This window comes from Borostomias antarcticus (genome assembly GCF_949987555.1).
Source record: "Borostomias antarcticus genome assembly, chromosome: 9".
Classification (NCBI taxonomy): Eukaryota; Metazoa; Chordata; class Actinopteri; order Stomiiformes; family Stomiidae; genus Borostomias; species Borostomias antarcticus.
In genome coordinates, this window is record NC_140242.1 from 23,923,401 (window position 1) to 23,944,441 (window position 21,041).

A 21,041-nucleotide genomic window follows, 5' to 3' on the forward strand; every position below is an offset into this window, starting at 1 on the left:
GCTACTCTAAACTTTGAAGCTGACGAATAAGGTGCAGCTGCAGTTCAAGCTATTGATGTTGATAGGGCTTGGGCTTCACTGGACCCCCTTTACGCTATTACCGCTTCAGTTTTTACCAACACGCCATATTCTGATATAGCAAATTTGTTCAGGCTTTTTAAGTGTTTAAAATGTTGATAACTTTGTCCAAATACCCATTTATCCCACTCGGTGGGTGGTTGTGTGTGATCCTGTTTAGTAGTCTGTAATTATTAAACGTTCAATGTATAATATTTGGCATGTGTACTTTATTTTGTACCACAATATACATTACATGCGTTTACTAAATGCATACACACAAGTCTACTGTTATAAATTAATTATTGATGATTACTGTAATCAATGTGTTTTTTAAGCGTGTGTGTCGAGGAAGCGTAAACGTATAGGCTAAATAAATAAAGATACAGATACGTTACACTTATTTACCATAATAATATACAATATAAAGAGACACTATGTCGAGGAGGTCTTGATGATCTGCCTGGATTGAATGGTTTTGAGGATTCACGTAGCTAATGTTCATTGAGGTAAGTGTGACATATGAACAGCCTTGCATAGATAGATCCAGCCCGCAACAATGTTCACGCGGCAAACTGTGTAGCCCATGGTTTTGTGTTGGAGGATAATGTCATCTGTAAGCTACTGTTGTCAAGACATTGTTGACAATCCTTTTTATGTGGAATAGCCTATCAGAATAAAGGATTCCCAGTGAAATACTGAAGCCGATCTCGGTTCAGCTTTTTCTCTTTCATCCTTCTGTTCTGGAACCAGATCTTCACCTGGCGGTCTGTGAGGTTCAACATCCTGGACAGCTGAAGCCGCTTCTCTTTGTTTATGTAGACATTGAAAAAGAATTCTCGTTCAAGTTCTCGTATCTGGTATTTGGAGTAGGGACATCTCTTTTTTCTGGATTTTGTTGAACCTAGAAAAGAAAGAGAATGTTTTTGTTAAAAGGGTCGTGTAAAGTTCATATAAAGCTATTGCTTGGTGAAATAAGTAGGTTCGTTGAATAAACAACTCATAGGCCCTATAGGCCTACACTGCAGGAGATGCGCGCACACCAACACACGCGCGTGCATGCACCCACAGGACCCCCCACCACCCCCAGACCCACCCCCCCTTCCTCACACACACACACACACACACACACACACACACACACACACACACACACACACACACACACACACAAACACACGCACACACACACACACACACACACACACACACACACACACACACACACACACACACACACACACACACACACAATTGATAGTCCTACATTAGTTAAGCAGTGTCCAATTCGAGTTGCTGGAACTATGTGCCTACGTTATTTGTGACAATACAAGTAAATATAGGCTATACTTATATACCTGGCTGCAGATCTTCTGATAGACCTATAACTAGCCTATAGAAAGGACTCGCAGTAGTGGTCCTTCCGGCGGCTAGGGAGGAATGAACAATGCTCTGCATCTCGTCTTTTCCTGTATTCAGACTGGTTTATGAAAGAAAAATGCATTACAATTTGCATGAAGAATATAAGACTATATCTCCTCGTCATAACCTAGCATAATGATGGGGTTGGTTACCTCACTTACAGCTCAACTGTTTTGCAATCGTAAATATGTTTTACAACCATAAAGTAAGTCTTATTGGGATATAAAAAGCCTTCGCATGCTTATAAAGTGGCACATAAAACCGGACCAAGAAAGTGAACGTATTATAACCCCATATGAGGTTTGTAGCCTACCTGGTCCATTGCTCTTGTCCACCGCGCAGTTTGCTATCGATGATTCCTCGTCTGTGTTCTCGTTTGGGTCCCGTGACGGTTCTGTGTCTGGAGTCTGTTTGTTACATGCAGCATCTCCGGGGGAACTGTCCGTCTTTTGTTTAGAATTATCACGGTTGGCCTTCTCGGAGTTAACGGTCTCAAAAAACTGGTCGAATCCCTGTGGAAGGACTCCATTTCGGCCAACGTTGGTGAAGAAATTGCACGGCGAGTTCGTCCCACCGTGGTGGTGGCCGTACAAGGAATCATTTTTGAATATCATTTCCGCCCTGTTCGATGACTGGATAAAGTCTCGGTGCATTATCTCGTCCGCTGGATAAGAAGCGTAATTGCCCCTGTAATGCCATTTGCCTGGGTGATCCAGTCCGTAGTCTCTGAAAGCCACTTCTCGAACAGGTTGGACTTGAGCTATGTTGGAAGAATAGGGAAAATTGATTTGACACGAAGTAGTTTGTGGTAAAAAGGAGGAGACTGATGAAAAATCGGGCGCCGAAACGTAATATGTACAACTAGGTAAATACATATTTGACGCACAGTTGCCACGCTCATCGTACTCCGTCATCTCTCTCCTTCCTTTTGCGATAGCGAGAAGGAATTGGCAGCTCGCGCGTGTTCAACTTTGTCCATCTATTGCACCACAGGCGTGTGGAAAGGACCCGCGAGGGAGAAAAAATCGGAAACGTAGGCTGACGTGCAATTCATCTTGATCGATTCTTGAGATAATTGTGTCATGTGATCCGGTAAAGAAATTACCATACATCAATATCAGTCATTAAAAACTGTCTGGAACAACTCAAGTGAGCGCACGCGGCAGTTCATTGGTTGGCTGGGTTTAGAAGCAACTCCTATGCAAATCTATCCGCGTGCCCTCACGAAAAATACATTAGTAAATAAGTAGCCTACTTCAGCAATATGCAACCTGAGCCATAACCATACATGTACGATTCTGTGTGGAAGATAATCTCTAATAAAGAATGATAACATCCCATATTCGTCTGTATGGCCTATTTCATCCGTAGTCTGAATGCAGTCTATTTTGAAAATGTGCCAATTACGCATTCATGGCGGTTTCATGTCTATCAACACTTGTGCACTAGAAAATTTGAAGTTGACCTTCAATTCCAAAATAACTGAAGGAACAGGAATGGTAACCAGCGCGTAACCCATATATCTGCAGCCAGATGTAAGGGAACAGGCTAGGACCAGGCGCGCATTGCGCGCGTAATAATTTGGAGAACGCCCGCAACATAGATGGTCCCTTAAATATAGGGCCCTCAACAACCCAGAATGCACAACACAACATTCACGGAGCTATCCTTACATTCTGGCAGTGTTTCAAATCCTATAGCCTATTAACAGGCCATATTTTGCATAATGCACTTTTCATGTAGGCCCTATTGTGCATTTTAAAGTGCCTACCCTAGAGCAAAGGAGAAGACTGAAAATTAGAAAAACAACATTGGGAGTAAGAAACAAGGAGAGAGAAATAAAGACTGAAGGGACATTTGAAGCAACCTTGTGTAACTTCACTGGTGCGCAAACACAAAACAGATTATTAACCAAATTATTTCCTTTTACATTAGCATTATGCTATAGATACCCACACCTCTGTTTCATAGACTTTTCACTTGACTGTAATAGCGACCGAGGAGATAATATTGGGATCCGTGCAGGTTAAGGCCTTACTGCTTTCTTAACTTTGTTCCTAGAATTTTGAAAAAGACGTATACAGGCCTTGTCCATGAAGCATAGGCTATGGTAATTAAACGAAAATAAAGTAATTCTCCTTACCTTATTCTTCCCATTTGCAAACCCAATCCCGTAATAGTAAAAGTTATTTTGCTGTATAGGCCTTTATAAAATGCCAGAAAAAAATAAGAAGCATCATTGGCTGAAAGGAAGCCAAGTACAAAACAACCGTGCTGGCTTTGACCGCCTGTGGTCTGAGGCGATGTGCACCAAGCCATCCCAATAACCGTCGGCACTCAAATCATTTTATTGCACAGACAAAAGGAAGCGTTCTAGTTTAAGTGTATTGAGTAACTGAGCAGGGAAAACTGGGTGGTGCAAGACTAGCCTAGATACTCTACTTGTTTCAGAAAGGCCGAGTTTAACATTATTTTCATAATGTGTAACTTTACGCATTAGCCTACTGTGCAAATACGGATTAAAATTTAAAAGTGAAGAAGACCAGTTTAGTTTGAAATTAATCCCAATATTCCGCCGCCCCTCTTTGTATCCGGGAAATCTTGCAACAGTTTATACAAAATATGATAACTGGACAAACGTGTAGACGTGCTCTTTATCTTGTTTTGAGAAACTACACGCTAGATTTATAACTTGCAGTTATAGTGGTTGGTTAAAGTTGTGGCCAAATTCTCCCCACATTGCTTTAATTTGAATTTGTCCCTATTGTACAGCATGATCAACACACGGCTACTGCGCTCGTGAGGCGCACACTGGCCCCACGATGGTAAAGGCATAGACTCTAACGTGGTGTAAAATGTAAGCTTTCAACGAAAAGACCGGCAGCAATCACACCAGCATATGACAGTCAATTGATGACTAAACTATTAAAAATGCATTAACAATAGACCTATTGGGAGTGTTTTGCAGGGCATAACATTGCCAATATAGCCCTAGTTCGGTTCGTGATTGGTATATTTCCTATAAATAAATGATTGAAGGGATATGTCTACTGAGAAGCAGAAGACTATTAACAACGAGCAGGTAGGCTAGGCCTACTATAGCCTACAAGACGAGCAGGTAGTCCAACTATAGCCTACAAGACGGGTAAACAGCCATAGTACCCGAATGGGAGAGTGGGCCTCGTTGTTACGCCCGTCACGGATGTCATCAAAATAGAAATTTCTTCCTGCAAAACAGGTCCTTGATCAACCTATTTGAAAAGTGCTAAACGCCAAAAGGAAAGTTCGGCCCATTTGGTTAAAGTTTGTGCTCGTGTTTTTGCAATGCAAGGTTACGCACTAACTTGACCTTAACTTTGTTTGGACGCCCCCCGTAACGCCACCGAGCGGCCCGGACTTTCAGCGTCCAAGAAACGGGATAGCTTACAAGTGATGAACTCGGCCTCGTGAAACATCTACATTTTTGACGCCTCCTGAGGAGTTTCTAAAATGTCATTTTTGTCCGTGCTATTTTAAGCAGTTGAATGGCCTATAGATAACCTATGCCAAGACGTGGACCTATCTAACCATCATGTTACATCACAGCTAATTTAGCTAGCGAAAGGAGGATGCATGGCCGAGCGCATGCCCTGACTTGACCGTAAGTGTTTGATAGACTGAGTTCATATCAGTTACGGATAGACCTGTCATGAACAGGGCTAGAGTCCAACAGTTTAACTCCAGATACAGCATTGTTTGATAGACTGAGTTCATACTTCATTTAATCAATTACGGATAGGCCTGTCATTAACAGGGCCACTCCTGCAGTTTAACTCCAGATACAGCATTGCCTGGCTCCATAGAAGACACCTTGATTATTCTTATTATTCTTCTTCTTATTATTATTATTATTATAAATAATACACCTTTTTCTGTGATAATCTGTCAACGTTGTCCTAGTTTATCAACATACATGTGCAAAATATATCTCACTGGATCTCACCTGTTTGCTATCATATTTTAATAACAGGTTTAGAACCGACCTCGAGGCTCTAATAGTCATTAAAGTAAGAAAGACTTTGGCTGATTCACGCCACGTCATATAGTTCTGAAAACAAAAAACACGTTTATTGTACTGAACTATAACAGTCAATCAATTGACATGCAATTATCATTTAGAACGGAACATTTTCAATGTGACACCCTTCCACTGATAAACACGAACTTGAGCTTGGACCATTAAGATGCTGGACCCCATTAACAGCACAAGCCGATCCACATTAAAGCCTGACAAAACATTCTAACTTTAACCGTGCTTATAAGTAAATATGGCTAGCTTTAGCCTACACATTTACAACTCATAAATAACATTCATTTGATACATTAGGCTAACACCATGGGCCTATAAAAACAGTTATTACACGTTTAGGCTTATAGGCCTATTATTTCAGTCATCCTTGTATTATCAGAAATACTGGGTCATGGTTAAATAATTAAATAGCATATCGAATACGCATAGACTAGCCTACTTTCCCAAACAAAACAAACACAGGCTAGTTGTTTAAAGTTTCGGCTCAATAAACGTCTCGGAGAAGTAGCCTATCACTAGCCTATTTATTATTGTATATTGTGCATGCTAAAGACACAAAACTGTTTTATCACTTAATACAGTGAAAGGGGACGTATGCTTCAAATAAAAAAAGAATGCTACATCACACTTTTTATCAAATCATCCGTATTGTCAGTATCACTAGATGCCTATAGGCTATCAAACAGTTTTGAAATGGCTCTGCTTGTCTGGACGGACGGCCTTGAGGTCATGATCAAGCCCCTATCCATACATGGAGAACGCGTGCTCACGCATCATCAGTCTTTTCTTCTTCATTCGGCGGTTCTGAAACCAAATTTTCACTTGTTGATCACTCAAGTCCAGTCTGTCAGACAGCTCCTTCCGCTTCTGCCTGTTTATGAATTCGTTTATCATAAATTCATTTTCAAGTTCAGCAAGTTGCGGCTTTGTATAAGGCTTCCTCTTCTTTCTGGGTTTCACTTGTGAAGAACACCAGGGTGCACCTGAAAGAAAAAAGGTAGGCTATTAGAAACATCTTTGCCATGGAATGAAAACCAAGCTATAGATTAATTCGGCATATAGGCCATGTAATGGAATTGACTTACCATCCGAATAAGACGCTCTGGAACATGCATTATTTGCAGATGGTTGCGATGTGTTGACGTGGTGCTTGATACCTGTAACGGCCTGATTTGTGGAATTCAGTTGGAGTTGTGGAGGATCAGAATTATGCGACCGTCGGTTCAAGTTTGAGTAGGACTCATATTTTGAGCTGCGGGCACTGATGACTCCATGCTCACCAGCAAAAAACGCTGGTTTTCCAGATTCCTCTGATTTGTGGTTTAGGTCCTGAAAATAGTATTTACTGGACTCGTCTAGTAGTCCCTTGTTGTGGCTGTTGGGGTTCGTATTCACAGACACTGAGTTGGGTAGAAACGGCGCAGAGTAGCCACTGAAGGCGCGGCTTTGTGGCGGAGATGTGCACGAACTTGGCGGAGTCCACGGGAGCGAGCACACCTCCCTCCTGTTGTAGGGGAGTTGATGAAGCGCGGGGTTGCCCCGCAAGTTGGAGAAATATAGCGACTCCGGCGTAGGAAAATTCAAAAGAGAACCAACATAGCCAGAATTTAAAGGGTTTCGCTCGCACATTTCCATGGAGCTCTCTCAAACGCTTCCTACAACCCCTTTTGCTAGACATCTAAAGCATAAAGGGAAGGTAATTGTTGATTTGTTAAAGAAGCATCACGTGATATGCAAACTATGTTGTTCAGTCCCACCCTTGCTCTCATGGCTACTGCAAGGCAAGCTCTTCCACATGGCAAGGCCAGCCTATAGTCAAATTATGTTATAAGTACACTGTCCCTTTAGAATATAGTTTTGTAAAATAAAATAACCAATACGCAGAGGTGAAATTCATTAATTCATCCATAGATTCCTTTTCCAACATTAGGCTATATTTCGCAATAATCATTTCAGACTAATTTGTGTATGAATGTGACAGGGCACAGAGGAACCCCAGGAAGAGTATAGCTGTTACCATTTGCAACAGTCATTATTCAAATGAACAATATTTTGCAATGGTTGCATTCATGCGTCTTTACTAAACAGCACAATCCACATAATAGTCTAGCTTTAACAATATGACCTGAGTCGTTTGATAGGCTATATCTGTCTTACACGTAAAACCTAGAAGAAAACATATATGGTTTAATAAAATTGCTATTCACGTCGACTATGGTGGCTAGAACAAACATCATGAACGATATGCTGGATAGGCGTAGCCAACAAACTTTAGCAGTCACAGAGAACGTTTAGAAGCCACAGCGACTAGGCTATACAGCGCATATATTTGAAGAAACATCTCAAATTTAAGATAAACAAATTATCTGAATTTAATTTCAAAACGGCAACCCCCAGACCTAAAGTAGGCCTACAGCTAACTTGATTTTAGTAGGCTACTGTAATAGCCTACGTATTAAATCTTTCAGAAGAACCCTAATTACTTGGAAAAAAAAGAGTAGGCTAATTCGAATGTCATTTAGGCTGTTGTATAGGCTATATATATATATATATATATATATAGAGAGAGAGAGAGAGAGAGAGAGAGAGAGAGAGAGGGATACAACAGCCTATATATATAGCCTATATATAGGCCTAGGCTATATAGCCTAATGTATGACAAATATGTGGACCTTATCCCATTTGGATTATATAATGATATAATAGGCTTATTACAACATATTTGTTGATTCATTTAACAACAGAGTGTATGCCTATCACTCTCGCTCTCATTCAACATTTCACATCAACTTTATTGTTCCACGAATGGAACATTTGATTTGGGCTTTCACCCACGCTGCATTCTCATACTGTATACAGATACCAATGTGTTACTAACATAAAGGTGCCATAGTGTATCCATATAAACATAAGACCATTCAAATAGGCCTACAATACGCAATACAAATAGGCTTACAATGTGAAAATACTCCTAAGGATAATACATGTCCTCGGCTCCCCCGGTCTTGTCACTACTTAATTTGCTGCTATTTAAAAGTTTTACTCTCGAATAGGCTACTCTCATCAGCCTATCCTACTATTACACAAAACCGTATTATTCATCAGAATTATTCGTCTGATTCAATCGGAAAACATTCCTTTAGTTTTACCAGCAATCCACACAGTGAGGACCGTCGAACTCTGACAAACTGGCAGCTATGCTACCCGTCCGAAAGAAAGGCTTCAGCGTGGCTTCCCATCAGGCCTACGCGTCTTGTATTATAAGAATACCTCATTAATTTAAACCAGTCATACATAGAAACGTACACACGACATCAGATGTGTGCATAGTTCAAAATAGCTAGTTTTACTCCCTGTAAACGTGCAATATCGCTAGTTCAAGGTCAATGTCCAGAGAGCTCAGATTATAAACAAGTCCAAGTGCATTTGTTTGTCTTTCAGGGATGAATGACAGCCTCGGAGAAAACGTCACCAAAGTCGACCATTTCTAGAAAGAGACGCAGTGAATGAGAAAGAATCACTATCAAAAGAAAATAACATTTTGCAGTACCATATTCATATTCATGACCCAATGACTACATCTCCTGATACGATTTTAACTATTCCATCATGTTACTAACAATGAAATAATAATTAATTTGAAGTTCACTATTATTTTTTAGTTAAAATATTTGTATTTATTTATAATAAAGTTAACCAATAATCCTTGAGTAGTTGCGTGATGAATCCAGCAGATGGCGAAACAAGTCCACTGATAGCCTATTTATCTGTGGATACAGGCCTACTTATTAAAAGATTACAATGGTCAGGAAACGTCTAATCAGGACAGTTATAAAATTATGTCCTTTAAGATGAAAAGTAGTCACCAGCAATACGAATTATTTGTCAAGGCCTAAGTTTTTGAGGCAGAATGATGAAGAAATGTAGTGATAGTGACCTAGCCTACAGTCCTTGCAGTAGCCACGCACACTAGGTTGTATGGACATATTATAAGCCTTTCTCTGTGATCATCATGATAAATGTATATGGTTTCATAATATGCATTAAGAGAGTAAAGCGTTTTTATAATGAGATTGGATTTCAAGCGACTTAAGGGGCACACACGTAGCCGCCTCCATGCTTGAAATCGAAAGAGTCACAATCACACAGCCTACACCAACAGAAAATAAAGCATAAAGAACGTAAATAATTTTATGAAGTGTTGTGTTTTATTGCATGACTCAACAATATCTGGACTAAAATGTCGTCACAACACAGCATATAGGCTACACATTGTAGTATAAATGCCAATACACAGGACAGGAATGAAAGCATCAATGAGATAACTGTGTGTTCTTGAAAATAAGATTAAAAGGCAGATTCAAAGAAGGCCTGTCTAATAGGCCTGTAGCTGAGTGAATGGGCTATTTCCAACTCGTGAAATATCTACAGCAACACTTGAACTATCTTCAATGTGAAAGGCTTACAATTTCAACATTGAAATCTATCCCACAAATATGAATTATATTAATACAAATCCACAAACCTTTCAAAACTACAGCTCGTTTATGATTAGCCTATAATACATGAAATAAAATATTTTTTGAGGCTACCTGAGACAATTCTGTTTAAAAAGTAAAAATAACAATATTTTAACGTAGAAATCAAGACCAGGAGTCTTCTTCTTTCATTTTGGATATAAACTTCTTATCCTTGACGCGGCGGTTTTGAAACCATATCGTGACTTGTCTCTCAGACAGGCCGGTGGAGGAAGCTATGTGTCGTCTCTTGTCCTTGGTAATAAACTTGCTGATGGCGTACTCTCGTTCAAGTTGTCTGAGCTGCTGCTTCGTGTAGGGCACCCGTCTCTTCCTTCCACGTCGGTAGAAAGAGCCGACATCTGGCTGGTTTATTACTGCTTCCAGATGCAGACAAATAAAGAGTAGTTGGGAGGACAGCGTGTTGAGGATGAGACAATTACATTTCAATTTATTTGATATTATCATTCACACGGCTAAGCTTTAAGCATTTCCTTCCATTAGCAAACGGCTAATCAAAGTAAAATTGAAAATCACATTTAGCCTAGGTCTATAGAACATATATCTTCCAGGATCGCGTAGGCCTATCAGTCGCAAAACCTCTTTTGGATTATCAAGTCACTGGATTTATTTTTTTCGGGCCCAAGGCGACACGACGCATGCACACCAATTTGCACACTAATGCAGTTGTTACAAACGAAATGAAAGCATCCGGTGGGTAATAGCCATTCAAACTAAAAATATAACAATACCTGTGAAAGACGGCCCCCAGCTGTGGTACTGCAGGTCTCTGGAATTATGCCGTGGGTTGCTCCATGTAGGCCAGTCTTCCATGGGTAAACTACCATGTATCGGATCCCTGCCATCAACAGGTATATCCATATACCCAGGGGGCTTTGAATAGGAGCCTGTGCATCGTTGATAAACACCCAAGTCTCTGATCTTTGACATTTCACTGCAATGCAAATTGTGACTTGAAAATCCAGAGAAAGTCGTGTGTTGATCTATTGGGTGTCCAGAAAAAGACGCAGAGGGCGTTGGTGCCTTTGTGCCTTGTTGGTTTGCTTGACTGTCAGTGAGTTTGCAACAACGGCTCCCAAAATGACAGCCAAAACTTCCAGCCGGAAGTTCATTTGTTGTGACTGCAGGGAGAGGTGGGTAAGGTTGATTAGATTCTGGCCTCAGATTTGGTTTGTTTTCTTTTACTCCTGACATATGTCGCCCGAGAGAAGATGAATAAAACCGGCAATGAGCATAATCCCTCAAGCACTCCATTTCCTGATGGTCAGATCCCTTCCACGACGATCTCACATAGTCCTCCCAGATCCGAAACATAATATAGGCCTATTGCAGCTCAGGATACAGCAAACCCAGACTGAAGTCAAATAACATTTTTGCTGGACTGTTTACAGAAGTGACAAGGAAAATGTGGTTGGTCAGTTTCTTTCACGTGATAGGCCTATGCAAATATATAAAAAAAATATACATGGCTAATGGTCACAGATAAGCCTCACAGAGTTGTTTAGGTTTGGATTTTCAAATGAAGTTGAAGATGATCGTACACGCGAGAAAAAACGGGCTTAGGGTTACGAACTTCGTTAGGCCTTAAGGTAAGAAAAAAAATCGTTAAATATGACCATGAGCGTTTTACCTAGGCTATATATCCTATGTCTTAAGGTTATATATATATATATATGCCTATGGGTCAATGACGTAAAGATGCCCCATGTCATTTAGTCATTTAGTACAATGCTAGCCTATATATAGGCCTAAATATAGCCTACTCCTACAATATTTCAATTTTCTGTAATTATACTGTAAATTGAACTTCTTATTAAATCCTCATGTGAATCACATTAATTGTATTTTAATTAATGTGAACAAATTATTGGACTTGACTACAACTTCTTCAGCGACACAGAACAGCTGTTGCACTTGCACATGATTGTGTAGGCTATGTGAAGTGATAAGGCGACCAACTGCTCGCAAACACTAACCATATACGACCTAACCTTACTCAAGACTCAAGAATCGGTTTATTACCATGTATATGGTTCACACATACTAGGAATTCCAATAATTCCTAGTATGTGTGAACCATATACATGGCAATAAACGGTATGTGTGGACCATATACATGACAACAAACTGAGTCTTGAGTAAGGTTAGGTCGTATTGTTAGCGTTTGCGAGACTAGGCTCGGACGTTCATGTTCTCAATGCGCAAAGTGAACAATTCTCAATTGATATTTTGAAGTGCCCATTGTCAACTTAAATCATTTTGTAAGAATAATAGTCAAATAATTATAAATGGTAAATAGACCAATAGTTCCGAAGGATAAAGTCTAAGCTATATGCTAAATCAAGTTGCTCGTAAGAATCACAACACTTAAGTAGCCTAGCTAGTGGTTGAACACTGAGTAGCCATTTAATTGTAGTTCAAATGTAAGATAACACATAGGCTGCAGTCCGTATTTTGTCAAAGCGAAGCGGCCTGCCTACTTCTTCCCTCTCTTACACAACCTTGCCATGATAAAACACAAATAAGCTACTGTAATTCAACGTTTTTTTTGTTTCGTTTTTAATCGCTGCGGTGATTCGCACTTGAACTTGGTTGCCAGATAAAGTGTAACGATGATTTGTGGCCTTGCTTGTTTTATCATCAAAATTTAGCAATTTTGTCAGAAAACACGTAGACCCAGTGCACGATACATATCAGTTGGTATCAGTGGGTATCCATGTTGTTTGTTGTAGATTTTGCCTCCGGAATGTCCTTCGGGGCTGTCCCGTCACTCAATCAATCAAAGCTTTATTTGTATAGCACATTTCATACCCAGAGGCAACACAATGCGCTTTACAGAGAACAAGGGAGGTGGGCATACGACCCGCCCCTACATATTCAAGAGGGAAGCAAAAAACCAGTCACAAGTCACGTCACGTCACCACCAATAGTGACTGCTCCGCACAGGGATTTTGTTCAAACATGGATGGCCTATTTCTCTGTTGGTAGCAAGGAGGTTGTCAGGCTAAGTCTGTAGTAATGGAAAAGACTTGCCGCTAGATAGCGCTCTCTGTTTACATTCGAGCTGGTTCAGAAATGAGGAGACTATCCGTGCATCCGGGCTACAAACCCTGGTTTCTGGGCGTGGTTTTAAACTGCTGTTGCAAGGAGTCGGAAAGCTAAATCTGCGAATTAGAAAAAGTTTTGGGTCTTTAACATAAACGTTTAGCCAGATATATTTTTTTATTGGATTTCTTCAACTGCAGAATGGCGTGACAGGTTTCTGCTGACACAGCAGATACAGTAGCCTATGAAGTAGAGTAGGCCTAGCAGTATTGATGCAGAACATCAAATAAATCATAGCCTATAGCCTAGCCTAAACATACGGTTGTTTAAGGACACAGTTTGCAGGTTATACAATTGCCTAATTTAATTGTATTGAAACAAGATATCAATACAATTACAATTTTGCAATGCAAGGTCCCGTTCAATTCCAAAACAAATCCATAGCAAAACGAATTCCAAAAATAATTTGTTCAGTTGTTTCACAATGCACGTTTCTCATTATTATAACGTATTGCCTCATATTATGACTTGTCTCATTGCCTCATGTTGAGCACAAAATGCTTGCTTTGTGTGAAAATAAGTATTGGCTGATTTCCTTTATGATTCGGACCATTGTCCGGCTGCCATAAAACGTCACACTGCACTGACGTCATAATGCATTCTTTCCGCGAAAGTCCCAAATTACGCGCCAGTTTCATCCATGAAACGCAATCATAGACTACCTCGAAAGTCCAAAAAGTTTTACTCTATGATTCAGACTATTGTATGGGCTATATCACAGGACGACGTCTTAAAGTGAATTTGATTAAATTAACAATTTAAGCCTCAAACTAATAGACCTAATGTAGCAATCCATCCCTGCATTCCTTTTGGACAATATCCTACTGATGTTACTATCAACTTCATAATTAGGCTTATATTCAAGTAGGCAAGCATATAGGCATACCTTTGCCGGTCTCATGTATGGTGATGAAGGCTATTTCAAACCACTTAATATAGGCTACCACGTGATCAATCGCATACTACATGTCAGCCGGACAAGCTGACGATTCATTGATTGATGGGCAAGGTTCCTGTTTGATTTGAGAGCTTTGAGAAACTCTTTTACTATAGCCTATATGACCGTAGGGCTGCAGTCTAGCCTACTGTTCGTGTTGACAATATTAGCTTTGCAGTAATATTGAGCTTTTTTTACATTTAAAAATCATGAACATTACTTGATTAAGAAAACACTCGTTCGCGGTTTTAATCAAGGTCTAGATAGTTAAGAAGCCTCGGACAGGTAGCCTAAAGAGAGACAATACGAAACCACATTTGCAAGGTAGTGGGGGAAATTTCGGGTTTCAGCAGTTGGAAAGGTACAGCGGAATAGATAGAGAATATACCTAGATAATATAGGCCTACATAATAGATCAAATTAAATTACAAGGACAATTACAAGTAAATTGCAAGAAAAAAATACAGGTACTGTTACAGGCACTGTTATAGAGTCTGATGGCTGCTGGCCCAAAGGAGCGCCTGAACCGCTCTATATTGCACCTGGGTGGGATGAGCCTGTGGCTGAAGGTGCTCCCCATCTGCCACAGCTCGTCATAGGGATGAGAGGGGTTGTCCAGGATAGACTTCAGTTTGTCCCTCATCCTCCTCTCCAGTGTGGAGTGGAGTGTACATGCAACATGGTGGCGCAGTACCTAGTACTGTCTCTTCACAGTAAGAAGGTCTCTGGGCTTTCTGTGTGGACTTTGCATGTTCTCCCCGTATTCTCAAGTGTTTCCCCCATAAAGAATCAAATATGAAAAACATGCAGAAGAACAGATTGCTGACACTGTCCGTCCTTGGCAAAGACGGACAGGAGCACTTGGTTGGCCCCCAGGCGTGTCCCCTGCACACTGCCTACTGTCTGCTCCCGGCTGCCCTTGTGGGAGAGAGCAGAGGAAAAAAAATCATCTGTGAACGCTCCAGCCATCCGTGTGTGTGTTTCTGCATTGCTGTCTACACTGTGTGATGTGCGTGTCTCACTGTGTGATAAATAAATATGTTTGTTTTTGTTTGTTGTTTGTAGAACATCCACAGCAGCCTGCTACACGCATCAAAGGACCTGAGCTTCCTGGAACAGTCTGCTCTGTCCTTTCCTGTAGAGGGCCTCAGTGTTGTCCAGCCCAATTTGTTGTTCAGGTACACTCCTAGGAACTTGTATGAGTCCACCATCTCAATTTCCTCCCCCTGGATGGTAATCGGGGTTGGGGGTCTCTTGTTCTGAAGTCCACCACCAGCTCCTTGGTCTTGCTGATGTTGAGTTGGTTCTCCTCAAACCATCTGACAAATTCTCTGACCACATCCCTGCACTCCTCATCTGCCCCGATGCAGCCACGAGGAGTCGTCCGAGAACTTCTGCAGGTGGAATGCTCCAGAGTTGTGGCTGAAGTCGGAGGTGTAGAGGGTGAACAGGAACAGTGACAGGATGGTTCCTTTGGGGGCCGCCGGTGTTGCTTATCACCAACTCAGACAGGCAGCCCTGCAGACGGACATACTGTGGCCTGCCGGTGAGGTAGTCTGTGATCCAGGCCAACAAGTTGTGCTCTACCTGCATGGCTGGAAGCTTTTCTGCTAACCGGAGGGGCAGGATGGTGTTGAATGTGCTGGAAAAATCGAAGAACATGACTCTCACTGTCTCACTTCCTGGGCTCTCCAGGCGTGAGTAAGCTCTGTGGAGCAGATGGCATCGTCCACGCTGAATTGGGTCTGGTACGCAAACTGCAGTAGGTCCAGGAAGTCACTCATCATGGGCCTAAGTCACTGCAGAACCTCTTGAAGACCTTCATGGCATGTGATGTCATTGCCACTGGCCTGTAGTCACTGGGAACACTGGGGTGGGCTTTTTTGGGTACCAGCACAATGCAGGTCTTCCACAGCTGTGGCACCTTCTTCAGTTTCAGAGAAAGGTTGAATAGGTGTTGGAACACTCCTGCCAGCTGTCCTACACATTCCTTAAGCATGCTGGGGCTGATGTTGTCTAAGCCAGGTGCCTTGCTGAGTTCATGAATGTCTATATGAATGACATGAATAACTCTCTTATGCAGAGTTCATGCATAGGTTGAGTATTAATCTATACTTAGCTCCTTAAAAAATCGAGTGGCCTTCAAGAACACCTATCAAGCTCGCATGGATTGATGTAGGTGCTGGACAAGATGAACGCCTGAGTATAATTTAGGAAGAGATAATTTAGGAAAACTGAGGGGGGCGCCAAAGGACGTGTTAGACAACACTTCCTTGCCTAGCTCTGTTAAACTCCCCTATCAATACCCTACATAGCATTTCACATTCTCCGTTAACCTTACCATTACGAACCATTCTGTCTCAGAACCCGAGGATGTTCAGGAGACAGTGCATCTCCTATAGCCTTCTCTCATCAGTATTTTGCAAATAGCTTAATATAGTTAGTTGCGCCTTACAATAGTGGCTATAACTTGACCATTAGTGGCTTATAAAACCTGAGCGTTATACATATAAATTCAGCGTCTCAATTACAGATAAAATAAACGCAATGTAGGTGCAACTATAGTTGCTAGTTGCTATAGCACTATAAATGATGATCATAATGAAACTTGTGGAACGTGTTTTGGATGTGAGAGCTTCGAGAAACAAGTAGCATGCTATTATTATTATTATTATTATTATTATTATCAACAAACGCTTTGAAATAGCCTAACAATTAAGATCTGGAGTATTATTTAGGCTATATGCTAGGCCTACTTCTTTTTTCGTTTACCACAAATGAGCAAAATGTTATAATATGGCGATATAAAGGGAACTCCGCATGTCATATAGATTGTTCAAAATAATCTGATGATGCTCTCGCAGTGTGTTTTAATACATAGGCGGAGATAAAGAGATTATAGGGCCCTAAAGCATAATTTCTAAGTTGTCATAAAAAAGCTTTGAGACGCGCTTAAAATGATCACATGTCTATAATTCCCATTAAACTGTGGTTAAATAGTAGGCCTATGTATTCGAATAGAATATGTTTCATGAGAAAGAATAGGCTCTAAGTAAAATCATCGACGGAGAAAGAAAATGAAAAAGAAAGAGAAACAGGACGAGAGGTAGAAAGAACAGAAGGAGAAACAATAGAGAATCAAAGCATAATGATATTCCTAAATGAAGAGAGAAATGTTGCCGCGCTCATTTTATTAATCAGACTGTCAATTTCACCCCAGAGGCCAAACCCAAGAGCAATCTAAAGCAGCTCAGATCAGCCCAGGGACAAGCTATCCACTCCTCACTTCTCCTCTCCCCTCCACTTGGATATATTCGTCTGACCGAAGGCCGCCTCCATCATCAGCTGGCAGCCCTCTCGTATTTATTTGCTTATAAACCTGTTACAATAAATGATCATTCGAGCAGCGTCAAGCACGCACCTTAACGACGAGCAGCAACCACTTTTTGATGAATGACGTTTTGGGATAGAAAGGATGCTCGGGTCATTTTGAGCAGCCATTCGTTGCTCGCATTGGCATTCTTCTATTTCTGTGTCTCGCTCATAAAAAGGTGTTATATTATTTAAAGACAGTTGCTGAGTTGACTGCGGATTAGCTCCGCCACAACTCATCGGAGCACCAACACTGGAAATTTGTTTTATCTTTAAGAATTAATGATGGAGAGGATACGAAAAGAGATGATTCTGATGGAAAGGGGTCTGCACAGCCCAGTTTCTGGCAAAAGACTCTCAGACACGGCTGGAAATTCGGTACTGGAGGCCCTCGAAAATTCTCAGCACAGCGGTCGACTAAGCCCGAGAATAACTTCCGCCTCGCTTCATGGAAGTCTGGGGGATATTCCAACCAAAGGCAAATTCGAAATTGACAGTCTCTTCGGTACCCACCACAACAGCGAGAATACATCTTCGGCGGAGATTTCATCCTCGGAGAGCAGGAAGAAAATGAGCCTATACCCAGAAGTTTCACCAGATTCAGACATGAACAGTGATGTGGAGGTGGGATGCCCATCGCATCGCTCCCCAAGTCAACATAAAGAAAACAACAAAGGTAACGTCTGCCGGAAGACTGCTATTTTAATGAAAAATACAAGTAGCTAAATGTTGTTTTATAATCATGTCTGTAAACCGCAACTCCAGCATAGTCGACCTAATAATATAATAATAATAATAATAGTAATAATAGTAATAATAATATAACAATTATAATAATAGTAGGCCTAATCGTAATATTAACAATAACAATAATAATGTAATAACGCCCATATAATAATAATAGCCTACGTATTATTACAATAGAGATAGATATAAGAATTATACAATAGTTAATAAACGAATAAATACAACTAATAATACAATAGCTTCTTGATAATATCAAAACTTTTAGATATCCCAAAAAGGCCATTTATAGCCAAGTTATAGGCTATATTGGCTAGTGTTTTTTGTTGAGATCATATTACTTCTTCTTCTTCTTCTTGTTATTATTATTAGGCTATTATTATTATTATTATTATTAGTAGTAGTAGTATTAGTAGTATTAGTATTATTATTATTATTATTACAGCTATGCTAGTAACACTAGGCTATTTCTACAGTAGCCTACTATCAATAACTTTTGCGTGTTTCTTTTTTAGGGTTTTCTGACAGTATCTCTGGAGGGTCCAATAGCTCATCCTCCCTCTCCAATCTGAACGGTAACTCAATGGGAAACTCAAACAGTTCAAATGCTGATCAAGTCAGAAGATATCGGACTGCTTTTACCAGGGAACAGATAGGAAGACTGGAGAAAGAGTTTTACAGGGAAAATTATGTGTCAAGGCCAAGAAGATGCGAACTGGCCGCAGCACTCAATCTACCTGAAACCACAATTAAGGTAGCCATCTTTTTTATGTATGAATGCATAGACATGTAATGTGTTAAGATTATTGTGTGGCCCACATGTTGGCAAGGTATGGCTACATAGATATAAACAATTACGCACATGGACTGTAGCCTACTATTACACGCAAAAGACAAAACAAACACATTTCTTCATACTTTTAGCGAACTTATTCTTGGCTGAAAAACAATGTAGCTATTGCATTGTTTTGTGGTGTGTATTTAATAGCTTAAAAACAGTAATTATTTTGACAATATTACCCTTAACAATTCAAATTCGACAATTTCAAATGTAAGAATCCTCCACTATAAAGTTCTATGTTCCCCACCACACACACACACACACACACACACACACACACACACACGCACGTGCGCGCTCGCACACACACACACACACACACACACACATACTCACACACACACACACACACACACACACACACACATACACACACACACACACACACACACACACACACACACACACACCCCGTCTCTTTAGGACCAAAATACTAAACAATAGCCTAGTTTACTATTTGTTTGCCAACTGCCCGCGCGCACGCGTGTCTTTATCTGAATATCAGAGGCATCATGACAGGTGACAGGGGTAGACCTAGACTATCCCGGTGTTTCAGTATCGTACATTGTGTAGGTCCACTTCATGCAAATATACCGCCTACAATGCGAATTGGGATGTGTAGCCCGACTATAATCATAAATGATGATTCTGTGTCCAGGTCTGGTTCCAGAACAGGCGAATGAAGGATAAGAGGCAACGTCTGGCGATGTCTTGGCCCCATCCAGCAGACCCCAGCTTTTACACCTACATGATGACGCATGCAGCAGCCACCGGAAGTCTACCATACCCTTTCCATTCTCACATGCCTCTGCACTATTATCCGCATGTCGGTGTCACCGCAGCTGCCGCTGCCGCAGCTGCGTCTGGTGCTGCGTCGTCACCTTTCGCAACTTCAATTCGCCCTCTCGATACTTTCCGTGCTCTCTCTCATCCTTACTCGCGGCCAGAGCTCCTCTGTAGCTTCAGGCACCCAGGACTTTATCAATCACCCGCAAGCCTCAATAGCTCCGCGGCGGCATCAGCGGCAGCGGCGGCAGCAGCAGCGGCAGCAGCGATCAGCGCGCCATCGGCCAGCGGGCCTTGTTCATGCCTCAGCTGCCACAGCAGCCAGGCGGCCAGTGCGATAGGCTCCAGGAGCGCCAACACTGACTTCACCTGCACGGCGTCCGGGCAAAGATCCGAGAGTGGATTTTTGCCGTATTCTGCCGCTGTTCTCAGCAAAACCTCAGTCCCGTCACCAGATCAAAGAGAAGAGACTTCGCTCAACAGATAACTGACTGGAACATGTCGTTCTATCCCCGTATGTAATTAGATCCATCGAGGCCTAGCACAACTGGCCCAGTAGGGTAATTTCAATAATTACGCAGATTGATCTCACTGTTAACTGTGTTTGTTGCACATCGATCGAGACTAGTGTGACATAAAAGTTGCACCCAGACTAAAAATATGTTTGACATTTTAGCTGCCAAAATGAAGAACACTGGTAAGTCGTTAATTTAGCTATAATAGTTGAAAGTTGGACCATTAGTGTTGGTGTACAGCCTTATTTTTTTTATTTTATTTATCCTTTATTTAACCAGGAGGGTCCAATTGAGATGCCAGGTCTCTTTTTCAAGGGAGACCTGACCAAGACAACAGCAGCAATAAAATATAGGTCTACAGTTCATCACATAAAAACACAACCACATAGTGTAACCTACACGTTAGTTAAAGTGCATACAGTACAATATAGAGTACATCACACAGAAACACAAAAGAACAGAGTAGCCTACATCGTAATAAAAGTACACGACTGAGGGTGGTATAGTGGTTTTTCAATGGGGACCCATTCTACCGAAAATTTTATTTGATTCACAATCGGATCCATGTGCCTTAAAACCTAGAAATAACTAGGCTTGGTATACAGGCCTATCTGTGGTCACATTTGTTTGGACCTATTGGCTCCATATGAGCAAA

General features: G+C 41.1%; 3 protein-coding genes across 3 annotated transcripts; 1 reads left to right on the forward strand and 2 right to left on the reverse strand.

Annotated features, from left to right (window-relative positions):
* Positions 1–728: 728 nt before the first annotated feature.
* On the reverse strand, positions 729–2,591 carry hoxd11a (homeobox D11a; the record flags this gene model as incomplete). Its single annotated transcript, XM_084443282.1, is given in 3 exon segments — positions 729–961; positions 1,793–2,444; positions 2,448–2,591. Coding segments are annotated over 3 exon segments (1,029 nt in total).
* Positions 2,592–6,289: 3,698 nt separating this feature from the next.
* Positions 6,290–7,183, reverse strand: hoxd12a (homeobox D12a; the record flags this gene model as incomplete). Its single annotated transcript, XM_084442922.1, has 2 exons — positions 6,290–6,531; positions 6,634–7,183. The coding sequence occupies 2 exons, from the start codon at positions 7,181–7,183 to the stop codon at positions 6,290–6,292; spliced, it is 792 nt and encodes a 263-aa protein (XP_084299048.1).
* Positions 7,184–17,782: 10,599 nt separating this feature from the next.
* On the forward strand, positions 17,783–20,358 carry evx2 (even-skipped homeobox 2; the record flags this gene model as incomplete). Its single annotated transcript, XM_084443590.1, has 3 exons — positions 17,783–18,176; positions 18,760–18,998; positions 19,744–20,358. 3 exons carry the CDS (start codon positions 17,783–17,785, stop codon positions 20,356–20,358), a joined length of 1,248 nt encoding a protein of 415 aa, XP_084299716.1.
* Between the last annotated feature and the right edge of the window lie 683 nt (positions 20,359–21,041).